The sequence below is a fragment of the Cynocephalus volans genome, chromosome X (assembly GCF_027409185.1).
Source record: "Cynocephalus volans isolate mCynVol1 chromosome X, mCynVol1.pri, whole genome shotgun sequence".
NCBI lineage: Eukaryota > Metazoa > Chordata > Mammalia > Dermoptera > Cynocephalidae > Cynocephalus > Cynocephalus volans.
The window spans coordinates 111,142,650-111,164,575 of NC_084478.1; the positions used below are offsets into that span (position 1 = coordinate 111,142,650).

Consider the following 21,926-nt stretch of genomic DNA (forward strand, 5'->3'; position numbering starts at 1 on the left):
TGCTAGCACTCTCTGATGTGGTCCACTGGGTTCATGGTAAGTGTAGAGCTAGGGCTAGGGTCTGGAGCTCCCAGACCCCTCGAGCCCATTCACAAACCCTTCACACATAGGTCTATGAGCTAGGCAACTGGCAAAAAGGTCCTTGGAGCCTTGGTTGAAGAAGGAATAGTCTTTATTCAGCACACACACATCTAGGAGCTAGGCAGTAGGAAGACAAACTCAGAAACTCAACTGCTACTGGCGAAGTCCAAAGAGAAACTGAGCAGCTGCCAGCAGAGTAAACATGCTCTATTTGTAGACATGAGCTCTGCCAGCCAGCCTGCTTCAAGCTGCAGAACACACAATAGCTACAAAACTAAGAAGATACATTGGCACACATTTGCACTAACTCCACCCACACACATCTTGTTTACAAGAAATGTGCTGCTTGACCCCTGCAGCCAAACATGAGCTGAGGGAGCCTGACTAAATTATCCTATTTTTCCCACAATCCACCCCTTCAGGGTCCCTCGCCATGCAATCTATGCATTCAAAATCTTCTGCAATGTTCCCTTAGCAAGGATAAATGACCCTTTTATTTATACAACCTATCCTCTGTTCAATATGGCTTAAGGCTTGTCCTGTAGTTTTGTCCTTTAGCCACACATGTCCGGTTAGTAGTCATCATTGGTGTGATTTTCCATGGGAATCTTGTAGTCATATTGATGTGAAGTTCAATGCACATTCAGCAGATGATCACGCCAATGTATTTATGTACTCAGTCGACTGCAGTGCAGTTCCTGCAGCCAGACCACTATGGGCAAAAAGACAGAAGGGTTATCTCGCCCCTCTGGTAAGATACATGCCAGTTTGCATCCTGAGAAATGATGGTTGCAGGAATAGGTATTTTACGTGGTTTGGGGCCCCACAAGTCCATACAAACAGAAGACTGGTAACTCTCTGACTTTGGCAGTGGTCCCACAAGATCCACCTGCCACCGTGTAAGGGGCACTCTCACACGAGTTATCTGCCTATCAGAGCACTTGTCTGCTCATCAGGAGCATATCTGCCCATCAGAGGCATTCTTTCTCCAGTTTATACAGCACCCAGCGAGCCATCGACCACCCGGTCTTGCAGCCAGCATGCTGCATTCTCCAATGTAGCCACCCAGCTACATCAGCTGCTGGAGCTCTCTACAGCCACCTTACCTTAGCCAGTGCATCTGTTTCACCATTGCCAATTCAACATGAGGCCTCCAGACCTCGCCTGCCCCCAAAAGACAAGCACCTTGGCTTGCTCCCTGATCAGAATGGAACAGTTCATCTGCCTCTTCAGGAGCAATCATAAAGTCCTATAAATCCACCAATCGTACCTTGCTACCTGTTTCCAGACGTTTATTGAAACGTTCAGGGCGCAATTGCTGCCACAAGGCAAACAGAACTGCATTTGGCTGCCGGTCAATTTTCTTTTTATCAACCCCTGCTGCAAGCAAGTAAAGCCATATCTGCTTACAGCTAGTCTTGCTTGGTCCCTTTGGGATAAAACCCTAACTTTTTTTGGGCGTTTGGTCTTAGCCACCTTTTGGACCCCTTTTGCTTGTCTTCTATCCTCTACTTCACCCAGGCTGGCTATCATGGTCGTTACCTTATGTATAGGATGACCAATGTATGGGTCCAGTATGGCCATCAGTGACCCGAAGGATGTTGACAGGGCATTTTGTAGCACTGTGCTTCTCATGCTGCCTGTAAAATTTTCATCGTCTGGGCCCCGAGTGTTCACATCAAACATGGACTGCCGCATCGCCAGCTCTCAAATTAATTGGGCCAATTCAGCATGTTTGCCTTTTTCTAACAATCTTGGGCAGTTCTCCAGAATTTGCCCACATGGTTCAGGCAGCTGTACTCACCCATTCCATTAAGGAGTGATTACCAGGCCCTTGTGCATGCGTGCGGCTATTTTGCAACCGCTGCCTCAGGGATGGGTGCGTGGTGATGGAGGCCAAATTCTCCATCTCCTCACCACAGCATATCACACTATCCACCCCTAGGTCCCATAACCACAACAGCCAAGCAGCCAGGGGCTCCCCTTGTTTCTGCCAAAACTGTCTCCCCAAGTCAACTAACTCAACCTGGGTGTATGGGACATCGGTGGTAAATTGGGTCACCTGTGAATTGCCCACTGGTTGTCTGCCCAGTCCCATAGGCTGCTTGAGTTTTACTTTCTGGTGCACGACAGGTCATACCTGGGGACGCATGGTCTCTCCCAACTCACCACTGGGTTCGTCGTCTTCCCTGGTGTGAGAAGCTGGAGTGGCCAGTTGCCGCATGTCATCCTCCAGGTCATCTATCTGTGCTTCCAACAACTCCACTTTCTGCTTCAAATCTTGATCAGTTTGCAGCGGAGTGATCAAAAGCCAGGCTCCGTTCAGCAGAAAAGTGGCCACTGTGCACCACACGCTCAAAGACAGCCACGTTTCCTTCCCTTCCCAAGGGGCTTTCTGCTTCAGGGCCTGATCCATGCTGCCTTGCAATACAGTGAGCAGCAACCAGATCCCGGTCAACAGGAAGGTAGCCGTAGGGAACAACATGTTCAAAAGCAGCCACATCTCCTCCTTCTCCAAGGGCCTCTTGGCACCTGTACCTGCTCAGAATCCTGTCACAGACTATGCCAATTGTAGAGCTAGGGCTAGGGTCTGGAGCTCCCAGACCCCTCGAGCCCATTCACAAACCCTTCACACATAGGTCTATGAGCTAGGCAACTGGCAAAAAGGTCCTTGGAGCCTTGGTTGAAGAAGGAATAGTCTTTATTCAGCACACACACATCTAGGAGCTAGGCAGTAGGAAGACAAACTCAGAAACTCAACTGCTACTGGCGAAGTCCAAAGAGAAACTGAGCAGCTGCCAGCAGAGTAAACATGCTCTATTTGTAGACATGAGCTCTGCCAGCCAGCCTGCTTCAAGCTGCAGAACACACAATAGCTACAAAACTAAGAAGATACATTGGCACACATTTGCACTAACTCCACCCACACACATCTTGTTTACAAGAAATGTGCTGCTGGACCCCTGCAGCCAGACCTGAGCTGAGGGAGCCTGACTAAATTATCCTATTTTCCCCACAGTAAGTCTGGCCATCAGGGCCCACAAACAACATGGGAAATAGTGAAGAGACTACATCTTCCCATAAAATACTCAGATCTTCAGGCTGCAGACGAGGACAGTCCACAGTGTCACTTGAGATGACGCCCCATAAGACACATGCTAAGGCATATTGGGTGTTCTACCTGCTCTGTCACTCGATGGCAGATAGACTACATTGGACCACTGCCAAAATCAGACGGGCACAAGTACATTTTCACTTGTGCAGACGCTGCCATTGGACTTGTTCAGGCATTTGCCTGTAAAAGGGCAAATCAGGCTACTACTATAAAGGGACTGACCAAGTTAGAACACATGTATGGGACCCTGCCCAAGTAGACAGTAATCAAAGGACTCTTTTCACCAGACATGATGTGCAGGAGTGGGCCGAGGCCCACAACATATTGTAGACTTTTCATCTGCTTTATCACCCTACCACCACCAGACTCATTGAACAGATGAATGGCAGATCAAAGCCACACTGAAAATTTTGTCACTGAAGGGGACCTTGAAGTGATGGTCTCCCCAACTGACTGTAGCCATCAGAGTCATAAATGCTGCACCCACAATGCACATGTCTGCATACAACTGGTTTGCAGAATGCACACTAGTAACCAGAACTCTAAAGGTACATGTACAAGAAGGAGAACTGTGGCTCATCCAGCGGGAGGAGGGACTTGTTCTGCATTTGCCACAGGGCCTCCCTAAAATGGTATCTCTCTCAGGTGGCTTGGTATTCTCTGTCACCTCTCCGAGGGAGACAGAGATATTACTCAAAGCCCATTTGTCCTGAGCAGGGAGAGGCCCAAAAGGGTTAATTCCAGAACCTTCAAGAGAGAAGCATTCCTCAGAAATAACCCTGAATCAGATTTTCTCTCTGTCCGGGCAAGAAAGTTACAGAAAAGGAACACAGGTGGTTACAAAAATAACAGTAATATAACAACCACAATTATTTGAAGTTGATACGACAAGCAAACAGAAAGGACATTGTTGGGGGGGAAGGGGGGAGGGAGAAGGGAGGGAGGTTTTGGTGATGGGGAGCAATAATCAGCTACAATGTATATCGACAAAATAAAATTTAAAAAATAAATAAATAAATAAATAAAATAACAGTAAGATAATTTTCATGGCAGCACTTAGTTCCCTAAGAATCTCAAAGAAGCAGCTGAAGACTTTCCCATCATTAGGTTTAGCTACACCAAGGACATCTGCCCTTAGAGCAAGCATTTTTGCTGCTGTGTTACAATTTTTTTTAATCTACAACAAAGACTTCAGCCCTGGGAAAGTTTTCTGTCTTTCCCAGGCTTACCATTTCTATGTGCTAGGCCCTGTGAAATACATTTGCTTTATTAATGTTGGTATCCTCCACAATTCTCATTCCACGTGGGGATGGCCTTACCTCTGGCATCACACTCAATCCCCCTTTTTATTCAAATGGGAGCCCTGCATTGGCCACTATAGCCTCCTCAGGATTCATAAAGAAGGGGACAGAAGTTAGCTTACTGTCATGGGTTCTAACTGAGGTCCCCATCTATATGATATGCTTGTACTTACTGATAATATCAAAGGCCAAAATGTATGGTATTGCCCACTCAGGGAAATGCCCAAACCAGGGGTGCTGTTGGCTAATGGTGATCAAACAGCAACTATGTTATTATCAGATAGAGACTTACCTTGTCTAATACCTTTAAGAACATTTGTCTTATCGCCCTTAGCTTCCTCATTTCCAGGTTCCCTTCTGCAACATCAGGGAATGACTTTCTGTCCTGGGCTGCCATCTTTGCTGAAGCTCACAACCTATCGGACTGCTGGGTGTGTGGTTTGCTGCCAATGTCCAGTTCAGAAGGGATGCCATGGAAGGTTATCCCCTTTAACAGAACTGAATGGGAACTCTGGGTGGAAATGTTGACTACTCACCCTAAGGACCCTTTAAGAACCTTAAATACTAATACAAAATCCACCACACTGTTTAATCTGAATGACACAAAATAATATGTATATTCTTTAGTTAGACAGAGAGCTAGTGTTTCAAAGGTACCTAGAACCTATCATGTTTGGGATGGACTAGGATTGATATGAGCTGAACACGGAATTTTGGGTTCCATAGCCAATTTCTACATTGAAAGAATAAATCACCTCCAGATACCTGGTCCTAGGGCCCTCACAGAGATTGGCAGATAAGATTGTGCAGGCCACTTGGGTGTTGGGAGGTGGAGTGTAGGCATGCTGGTCAGAACTCACTCTATTCTCATGGCCTTCAGAGCTCTGGCTTCAATAGTTGCCATCTTTCCCAATAGTTGCTTAGAAATTGAGGAAAGGAAAGTAACAGAAATGCTATCCTTGTGTAAGATAAGGGGAATGATGCTAGCAACCCCAAGGATAAGGAACAGGAGGCTGTGAGGCAGCTGGGAATCTTCCACCTCCACAGCGTTTCTCTCTTTGGCAGAGCTCCACTTTTATCCCAAAGTCCTTTATAAGCTTCAACTGCTCCCCCGTGGGGTTGTGGAGAAAGCAGCTGCACAGCATTCAGATGGATCGATATTCCTCCTGATCCCTGTAAGTAACCAACCACCCGTCGAATAATAATGACAACAATAATAAACTTGTAAACTGTATGGAGTCGCCTGTTTCATTCTTTGGTCTCAGGATACCTCCTCAGTTTGGTGGGCATTATACAGGTGGCTCACACTCAGACATAAGTCTTTGAAATGCCATCTGTTATTTCACCAAGAAAACAATACACACAAATCCTGCTTTGGTTTTTTTTAACATGCTTTTCTTTCCAAGTTGGAAATGCAGTGTGTTATCATTACACAATGGAAGCAATAAAAACATTATTAACTATTTTTATTAATTATTAATTTTTACATTCTTTTCTCTAAGTCTTTGTAATACAGTATGTTATTCCAACATGTAAGCAATAAGAACAAAATTTATTTAATATTAATTATTTTTTTACTGAGTATGAAAAGCAGTATGTTATCATTTTAACAGGGAGACAGTATAAACACATTAACTACTTCTACATTCTTCTTTCTTACTAAGTCTTTAAAATGCAGTCTGTTCGACATGATGATTTCCATTCCTCTGGATATATACCCAGAAGAGGGATTGCTGGATCATATGGAAGATCTATCTGTAGTTGTATGAGAAACCTCCAAATTGTTTTCCAAAATGGTTGTACTAATTTACAGTTCCACCAACAGTGCAGTAGTGTTCCCTTCTCTCCACACCTTTGCCAGCATTTGTTATTCACCATCTTTTTGATCATAGCCAGGCTAACTGGAGTGAGGTGGTATCTCAATGAGGTTTTAATTTCCATTTCCCTGATGACTAGTGATGTTGAGCATTTTTTCTTGTACCTGTTGGCCATATGTATTCCTTCCTTTGAAAAATGTCTATTCAGTTCCTTTGCCCATTTGTTAATTGGGTCATTTTTTTTTTTTTTTTTTTGCTGTATAATTGCTTGAGTTCTATGTATATTCTGGATGTTAGTCCTTTGTCGGAAGCATAGTTGGCAAAAATTTTCTCCCACTCTATAGGTTGTCTTTTCACTCTTGATTGTTTCTTTTGCTGTGCAGAAACTTTTTAGTTTGATATTTGTTTATTTTTTCTTTTGCTCCTTGGCTTTTGGGCTCATGTTCATAAAGCCGATGCTTTGACCTAACTGCTTAAGTGTTTCACCTATATTTTCCCTTAGTAATTTTACAGTTTGGGGTCTTATACCTAGGGTCTTTAATCCATTTGGAGTTGATTTTAGTGTATGGTGAGAAATGAATATCTAGTTTCATTCTTATGCATATGGATATCCAGTTTTCCCAGCGCCAATTGTTGAAGAGGTAATCTTTTCCCCAATGTCCATTTTTGTTGCCTTTGTCTAATATCAGATGGCTATAAGTCTGAGGAGTGATTTCTGGGTTCTCTATTCTACTCCACTGGTCTGAATGTCTATTTTTATACCAGCACCATGCTGTTTGGGTTACAACAGCTTTGTAGTATAATTTGAAGTCAGGCAGAGTTATGCCTTTGGCTTTTTTTTTTTTTTTTTTTTTTTTTTTTTGCTCAGGATTGCTTTGGCTATTCGGGGTCTCTTGTTTTTCCACATGAAAGGTAAGATTTTTTTTTCCATTTCTGTGAAGAACGTCATTGGTATTTTGATGGGGATTGCATTCGAAGAGATAACTGCACTCCCGTGTTTATTGCAGCTCTGTTTACAATAGCCAAGATATGGAAGCAACCTAAATGTCCATTAATAGATGATCAGATAAGGAAACTGTTGTATATATACACTATGGAATACTACTCTGCGATAAAAAAGAATGAAATACTCCCATTTGCAATAACATGGATAAACCTGGAGAAACTTAAGTTGAGTGAAACAAGCAAAGCACAGAGGGATAAATACCTCATGTGATCACTCATATGTGGGAGCTAAGAGAGAAAGGAAGGCAAGAAAGAAAGACCACAGTAGTCCCATGATCCAATAGAGGGAGGGAACATTCCTAGGGCTACAAATTGAAGTTGAGGGGAGAGGGGGACGGGGAGGGAGGTTGGGGGATAATTGGAAGGGGACAAAGGGTACAAAAGCAATTTCTGGTAATGGGTATGTCCCTAATAGGAATCTGGTCACAACATCATGGGCAGGATGGGGGACAATCATCTTTGTACCTCACAAATATTTGAAATTAATTAACTAATTAATTAATTAACTAATTAAAAAATAAATAAAATGCAGTCTGATTTCATTTCAACGAGGGAACACTATACATTAATTTTTAATTAGTTACTTTACATTCATTTCTCTTATTAAGTCACTGACATTCAGTCTCTTGACATTTCAGCATGTAAACAATTAGAAAAAATTATTGACTTTACATTTTTCTTACTAAGTCTTTGAAACACAATGTTTTACCATTTCAATGTGTCATCATATACACAGCTCTTTAATTAGTTATTTTAACATTCTTTTACTAAGTCTTTGAAGGGCAGTGCTATCACTTCAACAGATAATCGATATGCACAAATTATTGCTGTAAGAGCAGAGGGAGCAAATGCATATGGAGCGATGGGTACCATGAAGGGAACATACATGGTACATTGAGAGAGAGCTACAACATGGTAAAGTAAGGGAAGCAAATTAAGTAAGGGAAGTACAATAAGTAAAGGGAAGTAAGAGAAAACCTCTCCGAGGAGGTAACATTAAAGCCATGACCTGAGTGTTGAGGAGCTATCCAACAGCATAAAGAGGCCAGCGTGGATTGAACAGAGTGTGTGAAAAAAAAAAAAAAAACCTGGGGTACAGGGGGTTTAAATAACTTTCCCAAACGCCCTAAGAAAGAGTAGGGGAACAGACAAATCATAGGAACAGCTGTATTCTGAGTGGCTGGAAGTAGGGGCTTTGTCTTATTTGCCTTTTTATTCTCAGCACCTGGAACAGTACTGAACTAATAAGAGATCCTTGGTGAATAGGTGTGATATAAGGAACGACTGAGCCACAGGGTACTAAGACCTAAGAAAGGAGGTAGCAACGGACTGATAAAGACATCAGTAGATATGGACATAGGTTTTTGTTTTGTTTTTTTCCTTTTAGATGCAAATAGTTTCTCATAAGCAGCCTAAGGCCATCATAAATATGAGAAGTTTAAAGGACCTTGGAGGGTAAAATTATTGGCTTCAATAACCACCAGCTATTCCAAAATATCATCAAGAAAAGGTTTCAACTCTTTTGACCTGTGTCAAGTACCCACAAGTGAACCAATTAGTCTGGACAGGGAAATGGTATACCATGACTAGGTCAGCCAATGTCACATGCCCAACACTGTGGTCAGGAGCAAGGAGGAGGATTTGGAGGACAATGGGTAAGAGACCCATAGGAACTCTCAAAGCCCTCTGTTTTCTTTAGAGTTCTTTATTTTTATAGAGGTCAGTTACACATGGGATCTTCCTAACACCAGTTTCCTGGAACTATAAATTTTTACATATGTGTCTCTAAAGCTTGGGCATCAGGTGAGAACACTACGTGCTTTAACGGCCACACGTCAGTGTTAAAAGAAGTCCTTGTACCGCAAAAATCACTCAAGAGAAGTGGTCCAGCGCATGTCATGCCTCTTTACCGCCTGCAGCATCGCCTTCAATTGGGCCAGCACTTCAGAAAGCTTCTGTTGGTTCAAACTGCTAAGATCATGTAATTGTTCATAGCAATGGACAGGGACAGAATAAATTACACGCTTCAACTCCATCAGGTTTGTTAAGTGCTGCAGAAGACTGGTGAGCACACGCATTGTAATGAGGTTGGAGGCGAAGCTAAAGACACGGAGGTGGGAACAGCGGCTCAGGGCCGGAATGACAGCAGTGAGAGTAGAATCAGTTATCAGGCAACTAGTTATCTGTAGATACTCCAGGGTGCCTGAGACACTTGCCAGCAGAGTCTGGAAGGACTCAGAAAGTTCCCAGGATATCTCGACGTTGCTGAGACTCAGCAATCTTAGATGGGTGGCTGCAGGGCTCTGGGACAGGACAGTGATGCCTCTGTTAGAAAGTCCACAGAAAGAGAGATACAATGCATCCAACTGAGGTGGCAGGTATCTGTAGACAGAAAAAAGAAAGTTATTTCTGCACAATGAGGATTGGACCAGGACAAGGAGTCCTGAGTTAGAGGTATCTACGGCTCTAGAATAAACTAACTTGCACATATGTTGCAACAGCAGTTAACAATGTAGGCTTTGGAATCAGACTCTAAGAAAGTTACTTTTCTACTTGGAGATACAGTTTTTAAAATCTTTAAAACATGCACAATAGCAACTATTATGCAGAGTTGTTTGAAAGATTAAGTGGAAAAAATTTTAGTGCACTTAATACTTACAATGTAATCAATGGTGGATTTAGTTGTGGGGATGGATCTGGGAAAGCAGTCAACTAAGGATTCCCTTTGACCAAAACCCAAATGACAAGTTCTCTATTAAGGACCTAACGCTTGGGTAAAATATAGGAGCAAAATGATCTGGCAGTGTTAACTATTGTGGCCAGACCACAAGGAAATGCATCAGTGCTAGAGCATAAATCATTTCCCCATCTGAATGCCACCCCTTCCTCCCTAAAAGGCTGTAAACTCCAAGGGGAGAAGGACTGTGTCCTTTTTACCAATGTATCTACAGACTTATCATGGTGTCTGCACATGGTCGACTGACTGAATGAATAAGCACAGCTTACTTTTCTAGTTTCTCTAGCCTGGCCAGTTTCATATTCCCAGCAGTGGCCATGTTGAGGTGGAAGAAGAAATGTGTTACGAGGAGATTAGGAATATCCCAGAATGGTTGCTTGAGGGACATTGGCGTGGTTGAGGGAACCCAGGTGTTCCCCCAGCTCCTCACCTGAGCAGTTTGTGAAGGCGATGTGTGTGGCAGTAAGACAAGCTGATCTTCTGAAGGGTGTCCATCTGCACAAGATGGTTGAGAAACGTCTCAAAGCTTCTCCTCATAAAAGATGTAAAAGGGATGTGAGACATACTAAGCCTGTGGAGGTGGGTCATCTGAGCCAAAAATGTGGTGATTTCATTCAGATAAATCTCATCCACTTCCAGGTGATCAATGCATCCCATATCCAGAAACTGCAGGACACATTCACAAACAGGCATTTTATCAATTTGCATATATCTGCAGCAGAGGTGCAAAGTCCCAAAGCTCTGCTCAACTTTACTCCGAAGTAAAGAAAGAAATCGCGCCGTTCTCCAGGTACCATCAAGGGAAACATCCACTAATAATTCCATGGATTTCCTGGATGACTGAGGCTCAGACTCTGAATTTACAGTTCCGGGGCACCTAACTCTGTGCTGGGCTTCTTCTATTTTCGTGATAGAGTGCTGAGAGTAAGCACATGAATGCAAACAGAAAGGGAATGTGGTCCTGATCTCAGAGCATGTGGTCCTGCAGCCTGGATCCTGCCTTAAATCTAGAATCCTCAGTTTCGGCCCCCTGTAAGAAGAGGAGGAGACAGAATATCTGAGAGGCAGTTGATTTTAATACAAACCAACAGGATCAATCAGGGGAAGCAGAAACAAAATCCCTTTATCCCTGGTCTTCATTCCATACACCATTTACCAACAAGTCTTTTTCCACAAAAATTTAGCATCTTTCTGTCTTTTCCCCACCTTTTTTCTCTTCTGATAATCCCCAGCCTCAATGCCCATTTCCTTCTTCTGTGTAATCATATCCGATAGGTAAATCTATTAATAGTATCCTCAGTTCCTTATATACCATAATCAACTCGGTAAGACATTAGAGTCCTTAATGTGACCCCAAATGTTCCACTGACTGCTTCACAGAGATCCTCAGGATTCACCAATAACTACTTTTCAAAGACGGTTAAGCCCTCTCCTACTCCAGGCTCCAGCATACCCTCCTGCTGACTCACTGTGTCTCTATTATACATAGTCTTACCTGAAAGAAGAGATCTGGGCAGGAAGGATCTGCAGGCCATCAATCATGGCTTCCAAATTATCATATTGTGACTCGCATACTCTCAATGTTCCTACGTGGAGACAGGGAAAGGGCCAAATCCTCACCATTGCCTTCAGTACCTTCTTATGACCACCCAAGAACGCAGCAGTGAGAAACTGAACGAACGTGTCTCTTGGGAGCTCTTCAAGGGCATGGATAGCTGCAGGCTCATTACTCAGCAGACTTTTTGTAGCAAGCTCTAGTAGTGTGGCTGGGGTCTTTTGGTCCATCTTTATGAACCTGCTTCAGAGTGAAGAGGAGAATAAAACATGTATTTTGGCCACAAATGCATAACTTCAATCTAATTATAAGAAAACATCAGACGACCCCAAGTTGAGAGACATTCTACAAAATACCTGACCGGTATCTTCAAAAGTGTCAGGCTTCTGAAAGACCAGTGAAGACTGAGGAACTGTCAACCTGGAGGAGAGTAAGGAGAAATGACAGACAAATACAACGAGGTATCCTGAATGGGATCCTAGGATAGAAAAGGACATTATGGGATAACTGGTGAAATTCAAATAAATTCTGTATATTAGATATAGTAATATTGCACTGATATTATTTTTTTTAGTTTCGGTAGTTTTTCTATGGCTATATGAGATGTTAACATTAGGGAAATCTGGACGAATGCTCCCTGTACAATTTCTTTTGCAACTGTTCTGTAAGTTTAAAATTATTTCAAAACAAAGAATTAAAAATGGACCAAATCTGTGGCTAAAGGGATGGTTTTCTATAAACCACACTGTTTAATAGTTTAACCAATTGAAACAAAGTTAGAGGGATGGATAGAAAGATGGATAAAGGCTCACTACATATCGTTCATTTCCACAAATTGTGATTATACCCCGTGCCCCCCACCTATAATTACAAAATCAAATTGCTTTAGAGAGGCCATTATAGCAAAGAAATGAAACCAGTCATCTTCAACATGCAGCTGCTCTTCAGATGTGAAAATCATTTTTAAGCATAAAAGAAATGAAATACAATAGAAAGGGAAATATCTCACATTTAAAACGCTAACATATCAAAATTAACCACAAACAAAACCAAGGTGCAAAGGAGAAGCTTAACTTTTTGAAGAAGACAAAGGCTGTTTGAAGAATTTTACAGCGTGAATGAACTGATTATCCATGCAATTGGAGCTAATCACACATGAGGACTCATAGAGGGTGGAGTGGAAAGTGGACCACTGAACAGCTGGACGGCCTTTCCTTTTAATCCGTAAACCTTGACCCTAGGTAATTTACGCCAAAATGGGTTTAATTTACAAAAAAAATATTGCTGTAATTAACCTAATTGGATGAAGAAGAGTCAGAAAAAACTTGGGAAGCATCCAGGACCGCAGCAGTTGGAGTCCCCAGGAACTTGCCGCAAACAAGGCCCCAGCCTTGGTGGCCCCCACGTTTTAACCGTCAGTTTCTTCTCCAGGCTAAAGCATCCTGGAGAGGACTTCCATTGGCTAACCCTGGGTCACGTGACCTGCCTCGACCAATCAGTTCCATACTGGGAAGCGGGGGGGGGGGGGGGGGGGGCAAGCTCGTGGCCTGCCCTAAGGAGCCGCGTTCCCTTCAGCTCGGCGCTGGTGGAAAGATTATGAGCACGTGCCTGCCCCACTGGCTAAGATCTTCCGGGAAAAGTGTCACTGCCTGTGGTCTGGGCACTGCCTGGCCAGCGCTTCTACCAGGCAGGGTCTCAAGCCCAGACAACTAACGCCCAAATTTAGTGGACGTGTAGCAGGGGATGATAACTTCAAAATGAGTAGGCACTCGATGACAAAAGGCTATCAGGCAGTGGTGTCCCTGGTTCTCTGGTGTATTAAGAAGGGAATCGAGACCAGACCAAAGACAGGAAAAGTGTGTTCTGACCTCTGTGCACTGAAGCCAGCATAGCATTTACACTTACGCCTGACAAAGACAGCACAAAGGAGAAAACTTCCACCCATCTAAGAATGGTACTATCAGTTGCAGGATATTTGTTTACATGTCCAATCCTCACCTCTCACTCCGGGTTCCACTTCTTCCCTATCTGGTTTTTATTTCTCTTAAACAGAATTTACCACCTTTGGGATACCATTTATTTTACTCATATGCTGTCTTTGTTTTTTATTGTCTTGTCTCCCGTGCTGGAAAATACAAATTCCAGGAGGGCAATAATCTTTGTCCATTGCTCATTAATGTATTCTAAGTGCCCAGGGCAGTCCCTGGTTCAATGGATACTTGAATATTTGTGAAATGAATAAATGATTTTTTTCTCCAGCCACACTAGCCTCCTTTGTTCCTCTAACACATACTCACCAAGCATACCCCTATCCCATTACGAGTTTTCCTGTAACACTCCGCCCCCATATGTCCCTATAGCCACCTTCCTTATTTAATTCACATCTCTGGTCACCTTATCAGATGTGTCTTACGTTTCCTCGTAGCAATTACCATGCGATTGTGGCGTTTTTGTTTTGCTGTTGTTTTCCTTCTTAAATGTTTCTTTCTTTTACTCTAATTACTGGTAAAGAAGTAGACCAGCTACGACTATTTTAATTTTTGCAGGACAGCGTCATCTTTTAGTAGACGGGGTAACAGCATAAGGTATCTTAAGACTGATTCCGTAGCTTTAAAACTCAGGAGCTACGTGAACATGGCCAGGTAATCTCTTCGGAGCTTTCGTTATCGGTCCTTAAAATGGGAATAGTAATATTCATAGTAATGTCAACTTCATCAGACTGTTGATAGGGTTTCATTCCGAGGATGTATATATAGAGCCTAGCAAAACACTTGAACTTATTGATAAGTGGATGATTATAATAATTGTCATTGGTCAAGTTATCAGGATTGAGGGTCAGGAGGTCTGGGTTTCTTCCCAGTCTCTATCTCTTGAACGTATTTTGCGAATTCCAAGAAGTTGCCGTAAGCCTTAAACCACACTGCGCTTTAAATTGTGCTTCAGTCGAAAGGAACAGTAAGCCTTGGCAATACTATTTATCAGAAGAATGTTAAAGACAATATAAATCTTTAACTCACTGTGAACTCGGTATTACTTTTTAAATGGGTGATAAAGAGTTGAAGTGCTTACGGTGTCCAGAAGAAAAAAAAAAAAAAATCCTAAAGAACCCTTGGAAGGGATGATTAGAAAGCCTGTTCTCTCTCCCTCGAAGGACAGGACACCAGCCCAACCTAATGTCAGATAGTGCCTGGGGAACCCTGAACAGAAAGCAATTTTGAAAGGTGAGATTAGAGTGCCCCTTGTACTGAGGGCAGCCAGGCAGGGTAGGATGAGAAAGCACTTAACCCTGTCTCTAGGTGAATCATTGGTTGGTCAGAACAGCACAGAGACTTTTTCAAAGTAGAGCTTTGGGCCAACCCGGTGGCTCACTCGGGAGAGTGCGCTGCTGGGAGCACAGAGGCGCTGGGAGCGCCGAGGCCGAGGGTTCGGATCCTATGTAGGGATACTGGTGCGGTGACAAGAAAAAAAATAAAGAAAGAAATAAAATAAAGAAATATAATTCGAATTTTAAGGTAGTGTTGTTTTTTTATGTTTCCTTCTCTCTTATATCCCCTAAAAGAATTTTTAAGACAGACTTCTCATTTTTTTTTAAAGGATGTAATTTATGGCATCTTGTATATTTATATGTGCTAAAATTACACTTTTTCTAAACCTTGGTGCTGCAAATATAGTTTAATCAATTTATGGAAAATGTTCAGCAGACGACTTATTTGGAAATTTAGGCCTCACTGAAAAAACAATATTAAATCTAATCAGAATTACTCTTTGTAAGAAAAACTCTAATTTCATTTTTCAGTTTAATTAAATTGTGTGAATGACTCCTTATGACATCTTCCTTCTGAATCGTAATTCTAAGGTTAGTAGTGAGATAATAAGAAAGAAAGAAATTTAAATAAAGGAAATTTACTTTTCTGCCGCAAAACTTTATCTCAGGATCCATGCAATTTCAATAGGAAAGGAATGCACCATAGATTCCAGGTGGATGAGGAGATTTTTTAACTTTTTATTTCAAAATAACCGTAGATTTACATGCAATTGCAAGAAATATTGCATAGGGATCCAAGGTACATTTTATCCAATTTCCGCCAATGCTAGCATATTGTAAAGTTATAGTATAATATCAGAACCAGGATACTGACACCAATGATATCCATTGATCTTATTCAGATCTTCCCAGTTTTACTTGAGTGTGTGTCTGTATGTGTGCGTGTATTTAGTTCTATGAAGTTCTATCACATGCACAGGTCCATGTATACACCACAATAGACAAGGTAATAAACAGTTTTATGACCGAAAAAGTCCCTCGACTGGTGCCATTTTATTACCACACCCATCTCCTTCCCAGAACAATTCCCCATACCTACCGCCTGGAAACTACAAACTGTCTCCATTTCCAATATATTGCCATTACAAAAATAAATAAATGGAATTGTATGTAATTTGGGGGATTGGCTTTTTTTTTTTTTTCTCACCATAATTCCCAGGTGATCCATCAAAATTTCTGCATTTGTCAAGAGTCTGTCACTTTTTATTGTTGAGGGGTATTCCATGGTACACATGCACCACAGTTTGTTTAGCCATTCATCCATTCAAAGACATTTGGGTTATTTCCACTTGTTAGCTATTTACAAATAAAGCTGCCGTGAACAATCATGTACAAGTTTCTGTACGAAATTAAGCTTTCAATTCTCTGGTCTAAAAGCCCACAAGACAGATTTCTGGCTGGCATATTAAGTTCATGTTTAATTTTTAAAGTAATTGCCATGCTGCTTTCCAAAGTGGCTGAAACATTTTACATTTCCACCAGCAATGTATGAGTGATCTAATTTCCCCAAATCTCCAACAGTATTTGGTGTTATCACTATTTTTTTTTTAGCTGTTCTAATATGTGCATAGTGATATCTCACCATTCTATTAAATTGTATTTCTCAGATGTCTAATGATATTGGAGACATTTTCGTGTGCTTATTTGCCACCTGTATAACTTCTTCCATGAAAAAAAAAATGTTTTCGCTTCTTCTGCCCATTACTAGGATCTGAACGTTTGTCCCCTCCAAAGCTCACGTGGGAACTTGATTCCCCCAATGTGGCAGTGTTGAAAGGTGGAGCCTCTAAGAGGTGATAAGGTTGTGAGGACTATGATCTCGTGAATGGTTTAACCCATTTATGAAATAATGGGTTAATGGTTTAATGGGTTCTCATGGGTGTGGACTGGTGATTGCCTATGCTGCCACAGGACTCTGTAGAGAGTTTCCACAAGGAAGAAGGCCCTCACCAGTTGTGCCCCCTAGACCTTGGGCTTCCCAGCCTTCAAAACTGAAAGAAATAAATTCCGTTTCTTTCTACATTACCCAGTTTTAGGTATTCTCTTACAAGCAAGAGAAATTGGACTGAGACACCCATTTTCTACTTGGATTCTTTGACTGTTTATTGTTGAGTTTTGGGAGTTATTTTAACTTTCTAGATACTACTCTTTTGTTGGATAAGTGGCTTGCAAATACTTTTCCCAGCCTGTAGCTTTTATTTTCATCCCTTTCACAAGGTCTTTAACAGTGCCAAAGTTTCTAATTTCAGTGAGGTCTAATTTATTGATTTTTTTTTTATTGTGCTTTTGATGTCAAGTCAAAGAACTCTGCCTAGCCCTAGATCCCAAAGAGCTTCTCCTTTGATGTTTTCAAAACTATTACAGTGTTACATTTTACATTTAAGCCTGTGGCCCATTGTGTGTTAAATTTTGTATAAGTTGTGAGGTTTCGATAAAGGCTCATTTTTACTTTTTTATTAAAGGCTCATTTTACTTTTGCCTATGGATGTCCAACCACTTCGGCATCATTTGTGCAATAGTCTATCTTTCCTCCATTAAATTGCTTATGTGCTCTTCTCAAAAATCAGTTGAACGTATTTGAGTAGGTTTATTTCTGGGTTCTACATTCTGTTCTGTTGATATATGTGTTCACTCCTCTGCCAGTGCCACACTGTCTAGATTGCTGAAGCTATGCAGTAAGATCAACATAAAACGGAGTAATTTCTTTCACTTTATTATTTTTCATCAAGCATGTTTCTAGCTATTCTAGGGTTTGCGTATTTCCATATAAAGTTTAGAATAAGCTTCTCTATGTCTGAAATACCTTGCTGGAATTTTGATAGAAATTACATTAGACTTATAGCTCTGCTTGGGGAGAATTGACATCTTTGCTGTATTGAGTCTTCTAATCCACAACCACATATTTGTCTACATTTATTTAGGTCTCTGATTTTTTTCATCGGTGTTTTGGAATGTGCAGGATATAGGGCCTATACATGTTTTGTTACATTTATAAACCACAATTTTATTTTCTCTAGAGCATTTGTAAATGGTATTGTGCTTTACATTGCAGTTTCCACAGTTTCGTTGTTACTGTATACAAATGCAATTGATTTGTGTGTGTGAACCTTGTATCCCACCAATTTGCTGAACTTACATACTAGTTCTAGAATTTTGTTTTTGAAGAGTCTTTAGAATATATATCATGTCATCTGAAAATAGGGATAGTTTTATTTCTTTCTTTCCAATCATTATGCCTTATCTGGGAAGTTTTCAACCGTTATTTCTTCTAATAAATTTTTATTCCTCTCTCTCTCTCTCTCTCTCTTCTCCTTCTACAAATCAGACAGTATGAATGTGAGCTTTTTTGTTATGTTTCTACAATTCTCTGAGGCCATGATCTTTTTGTTCAGTCTATAATTCCTGCGTTGTTTACATTAGGTACATTCTAATGACATGTCCTCAATTTCACTGGTTCTATCTTCTGTCATCTCCACTCTACGATTGATCCCATCTGGCAACATTTTGTTTGTTTGTTTGTTTTTGTATTTTTTGAGTTTTGTAATTTCCACTTGTTTCTTTTTTATAACTTCAATTTTTTTTGGCTGAGGTTTCCAATTTTGTCACTCATTTCAAGAGAAGTTGTAATTGCTTGTTGAAGAATTATTTCAAGGTCATTTCCAAAGCTTGTCAGATAATTCCAACATCTTATTCACTTTAGTGTTGGCATCTGTAGGTTGTCTTTTATTATTCAGCATGTCATTTTCTTGGTTCTTGGTGTGGTGAATTTCTACTGCATCCTGGATATTTGGAAACCACTTTGTGAGACCCTGGATCCTAAGTTTAATCTCCACTTTTGGCGTGAGTCTTTGGTGTAACACAGAGATTTGTGTTCTGATACCACACTGAAAAAATGGATTTCTGAGTTTCCTTACCTCTTTGCAGTTGGCTAGGGTGAGAGATGAACTGTTACCCCAGTTGCAGTGACATCTTTCCAATGAAAGAGGGGCACCAATTCACAACACATTGGTTGCCTCAACGTAGGGAACATAAGCTCCATCTCCACAGGGCCTGCTGGCACTCGGAAAGGGGGAACTGGGTTGCTGACTCAATAATTTGTTGCTATAGGGTGCGAGTCAGAAACCTAGTTCCCCACTGGTCTCTGAGGACATCAGGGGAAGAAGGAGGAAAGCAGAGTGTCAACCTACCCTGCCTGCTGTCACCTCATTCCATCCTGATGAGAGGTGGAGGAAGAAAGAAGCTCAGCTCTGAATCAGGCCTAGCTCACACAGGAGTGGTAAGAGGGAAGGTGGAGTGTTGACTAGCCCCACCTCATACCACCTCATTGATGTTGGATGGGTGTGGAGGTTCAACTTTCTACTGGCCATCACTGACACCAGAGATGGGGATAAATGGAATGCATACTAGTCCCAACTTGCACTGCCTTGTTCAGGATCATTGATGTTGGGTGGAGGTAAAGGCTCAGCTTGTTGCTGGACCTCACTGACAATACCCTGACAGGGGAATGGGATCATCACCACTGGCGTCAGAGAGGCTGGTTAGGGCAGAAGATCAGCTTCCCTTTTGGTCTCTAAAACCTCAGGAGTTAGAGCTGAGGCTTTCCACTGGAGTTTGTCTGCAGTGGAGGAGGGATATTTGCCAAAAACAGGGTTTTTGGTTTTTAGAACACCCTTTTTCTGTCTTTGCTTTTGTTTCTGTTTTGTGTAAGGGAATGGGCTTTACTTAGAGGTTCATGTCTGTGAGTGTTGGTGGTTCTTGGTTGGAGACTTCCGTAGTGCCCTGTCTGGGACATTTGGTAGGAGATAAGAAAAACAAAAGAAATCACTGCTGTGTCCTTACTCAAGTCTTGAGTGCACTAGCCGGTCTGCCTCCTCTTTCCCACACTCTGGAGTTCCATTTGCTTGTCTGCTCTGTTGTATCCAGAGTGTTTTGACGTAGAGGGACCACCTAGGAGGAGTGGACATACTCTAGCTTGGCCAGAACTGGAGGTCTCTGGGACACTGATTTTTTTAAAATTATAGTTTGATGTCTCTCGTGGACCTACCAAGATCTGCTCATCTCTTGATCATCCACTGAATTGGAGAGCAGTTACTTGATTAGTAAATTTAATGAGCAGCTTGCCTTTGTGATTGTTTGCACTTCTCCCTGAACTCCCTGATTCCTGAGCTATTATGACTCATGAGGCATTCTCAGCAAGATGTAGAGGACTAAATTCAATTTCTATGCTTTCATGTTTCCGAGTATGGTGCCTACTCAACGCTCTCAGGCACATATATATATATATACATATTTTTTTTGACTGTTTTTCTCAGTGGTGACAAAACACTGGCTGCAAACTGGTAAGTTTGGCTTATTCAAGTTTTTTTTTTCAAGTTGGATTCTGAAAGGCCTGGTCTGGTTTTCTGATGGAATTCATGAATAAAATTTTCATCTCCAGGGAAGAGACTGGTAAACTTCTCTCTCGGTTCAGTGATTGTTTTTCTAGCTTCGCTAACAAGGCTCAACAGAGAAACCCTGTGATACCTTCAGAATGTGAAATAGTGTGTTGGAAATGTATCTTTTGTTTAATTAATTCAGTGGTTTGGGGTGAGGGAATTCCAAAGTGAATGGGAAAGGACAGGATTACCTGAAGAATGGAGAAAACTCCAAATAAAATGATTAAAGTGACCCAGTACGCATTCTCAGTCATCTCCATACAATGATTCACCTTTTTTTCCCCCACAAGGCTTGTTTGCATATGTACTTGTGTCTGTATTTGCATTTGACTCCTTGCTCAGATTGTAGAACTGAAGTTCAAAGTTCTCTGTATGTCTATGGGTGAGAAAGTGAAAAAGTATTTTTTCCTAAGGCTATGAAGGTATAATATTTTTTCTGCACCTGAAAGGGTTTAATAAATTTGGTAAATTTTTATAATAAAATTTATAAATTTAATAAATTTTCTTACATACAATTCATATTGTAGTCGGTTTAATTTATTACACCTGAAAATGCTTACATAATTCTCACAAAAGGGAACACAGGAATTCCCAGAGAAGAGCTTGATCTTCCACTATACACACACATATAAATACACACATAAGCACACACTCAAACAACAACCCTTCTCAAATAAACTTCACCTCAGAAGCATTTTTAATAAGAATCCTTGCGTATGTGAATCCTTAGGCGAATAAGAACAGGTATTTGTCTTCTCTCTGATGATAATGTAGAATATAATAAAAATATACATTTTATTTTTTGAATTTGTATTCTCAGGTGGAGCCTAGTTGATCTAAGTGTTTTAAATTACCTATACCAGTTTTACTGGTTATATAACCTCACATTACACCCACATAATACTACATCCAGAAAAACTATCTCAAAAATGAAGGTGAAATAAAGACATTCCCACAAAAAACGAAAACTGAGAAAATTTATTGCTAGTAGGCCACTCTCACAAGAAATATACTCAACATCACTCAGCATTTGGGAAATGCAAATCCAAACCACCTTGAGATATCATCTCATTCCAGTTAGGGTGGCTAATATCCAGAGTGAGAATGATAAATCCTGATGAGGTTGCAGAGAAAAAGGAACACTCTCACACTGTTGGTGGGACTGTGAAATGGTGCAGCCTTTATGGAAAATGGTATGGATATTCCTCAAACAATTACAGATAGATCTACCATATGACCCAGCTATTCCACTGCTGGGAATATACCCAGAGGAGTGGAAATCATCATGTTCAAAGGATACCTATACCCTCATGTTTATTGCAGTGCTATTTACAATAGCCAAGAGTTGGAACAAGCCTAAATGCCCATCGTCGGACAAGTGGATAAGGAAAATGTGGCATACCTACACAGTGGAATACTACTCTGCTATTAAAAAAAAATGAAATACTACCATTCACAGCACCATGGATTGACTTAGAGAAAATTATATTAAGTGAAATAAGCCAGGCAAAGAAAGAGAAATGCTGCATATTGTCACTTATTTGTAGGAGTTAAT

The 21,926-nt window shown here is 41.2% G+C and overlaps 1 protein-coding gene across 1 annotated transcript; it reads right to left on the minus strand.

The window, feature by feature from the left end:
- Positions 1-9,187: 9,187 nt before the first annotated feature.
- LOC134368190 (melanoma antigen preferentially expressed in tumors-like) lies at positions 9,188-11,841 on the minus strand. The gene is made up of 3 exons (XM_063084733.1): positions 11,552-11,841; positions 10,487-10,768; positions 9,188-9,701 (listed from the first exon to the last, which is right to left on the minus strand). The coding sequence occupies exons 1-3, from the start codon at positions 11,839-11,841 to the stop codon at positions 9,188-9,190; spliced, it is 1,086 nt and encodes a 361-aa protein (XP_062940803.1).
- Positions 11,842-21,926: the final 10,085 nt, after the last annotated feature.

What these genes read in the sequence shown, in the direction of transcription:
- LOC134368190 (XM_063084733.1), bottom strand. Translation starts at nt 11,841, where the DNA reads ATGGACCAAAAGACCCCAGCCACACTACTAGAGCTTGCTACAAAAAGT. An exon ending in GCCCAGATCTCTTCTTTCAG is followed by an intron (nt 10,769 to 11,551) that starts GTAAGACTATGT and finishes CCTCTGCTGCAG; the next exon opens with ATATATGCAAATTGATAAAA. An exon ending in CGCCTTCACAAACTGCTCAG is followed by an intron (nt 9,702 to 10,486) that starts GTGAGGAGCTGG and finishes TTCTGTCTACAG; the next exon opens with ATACCTGCCACCTCAGTTGG.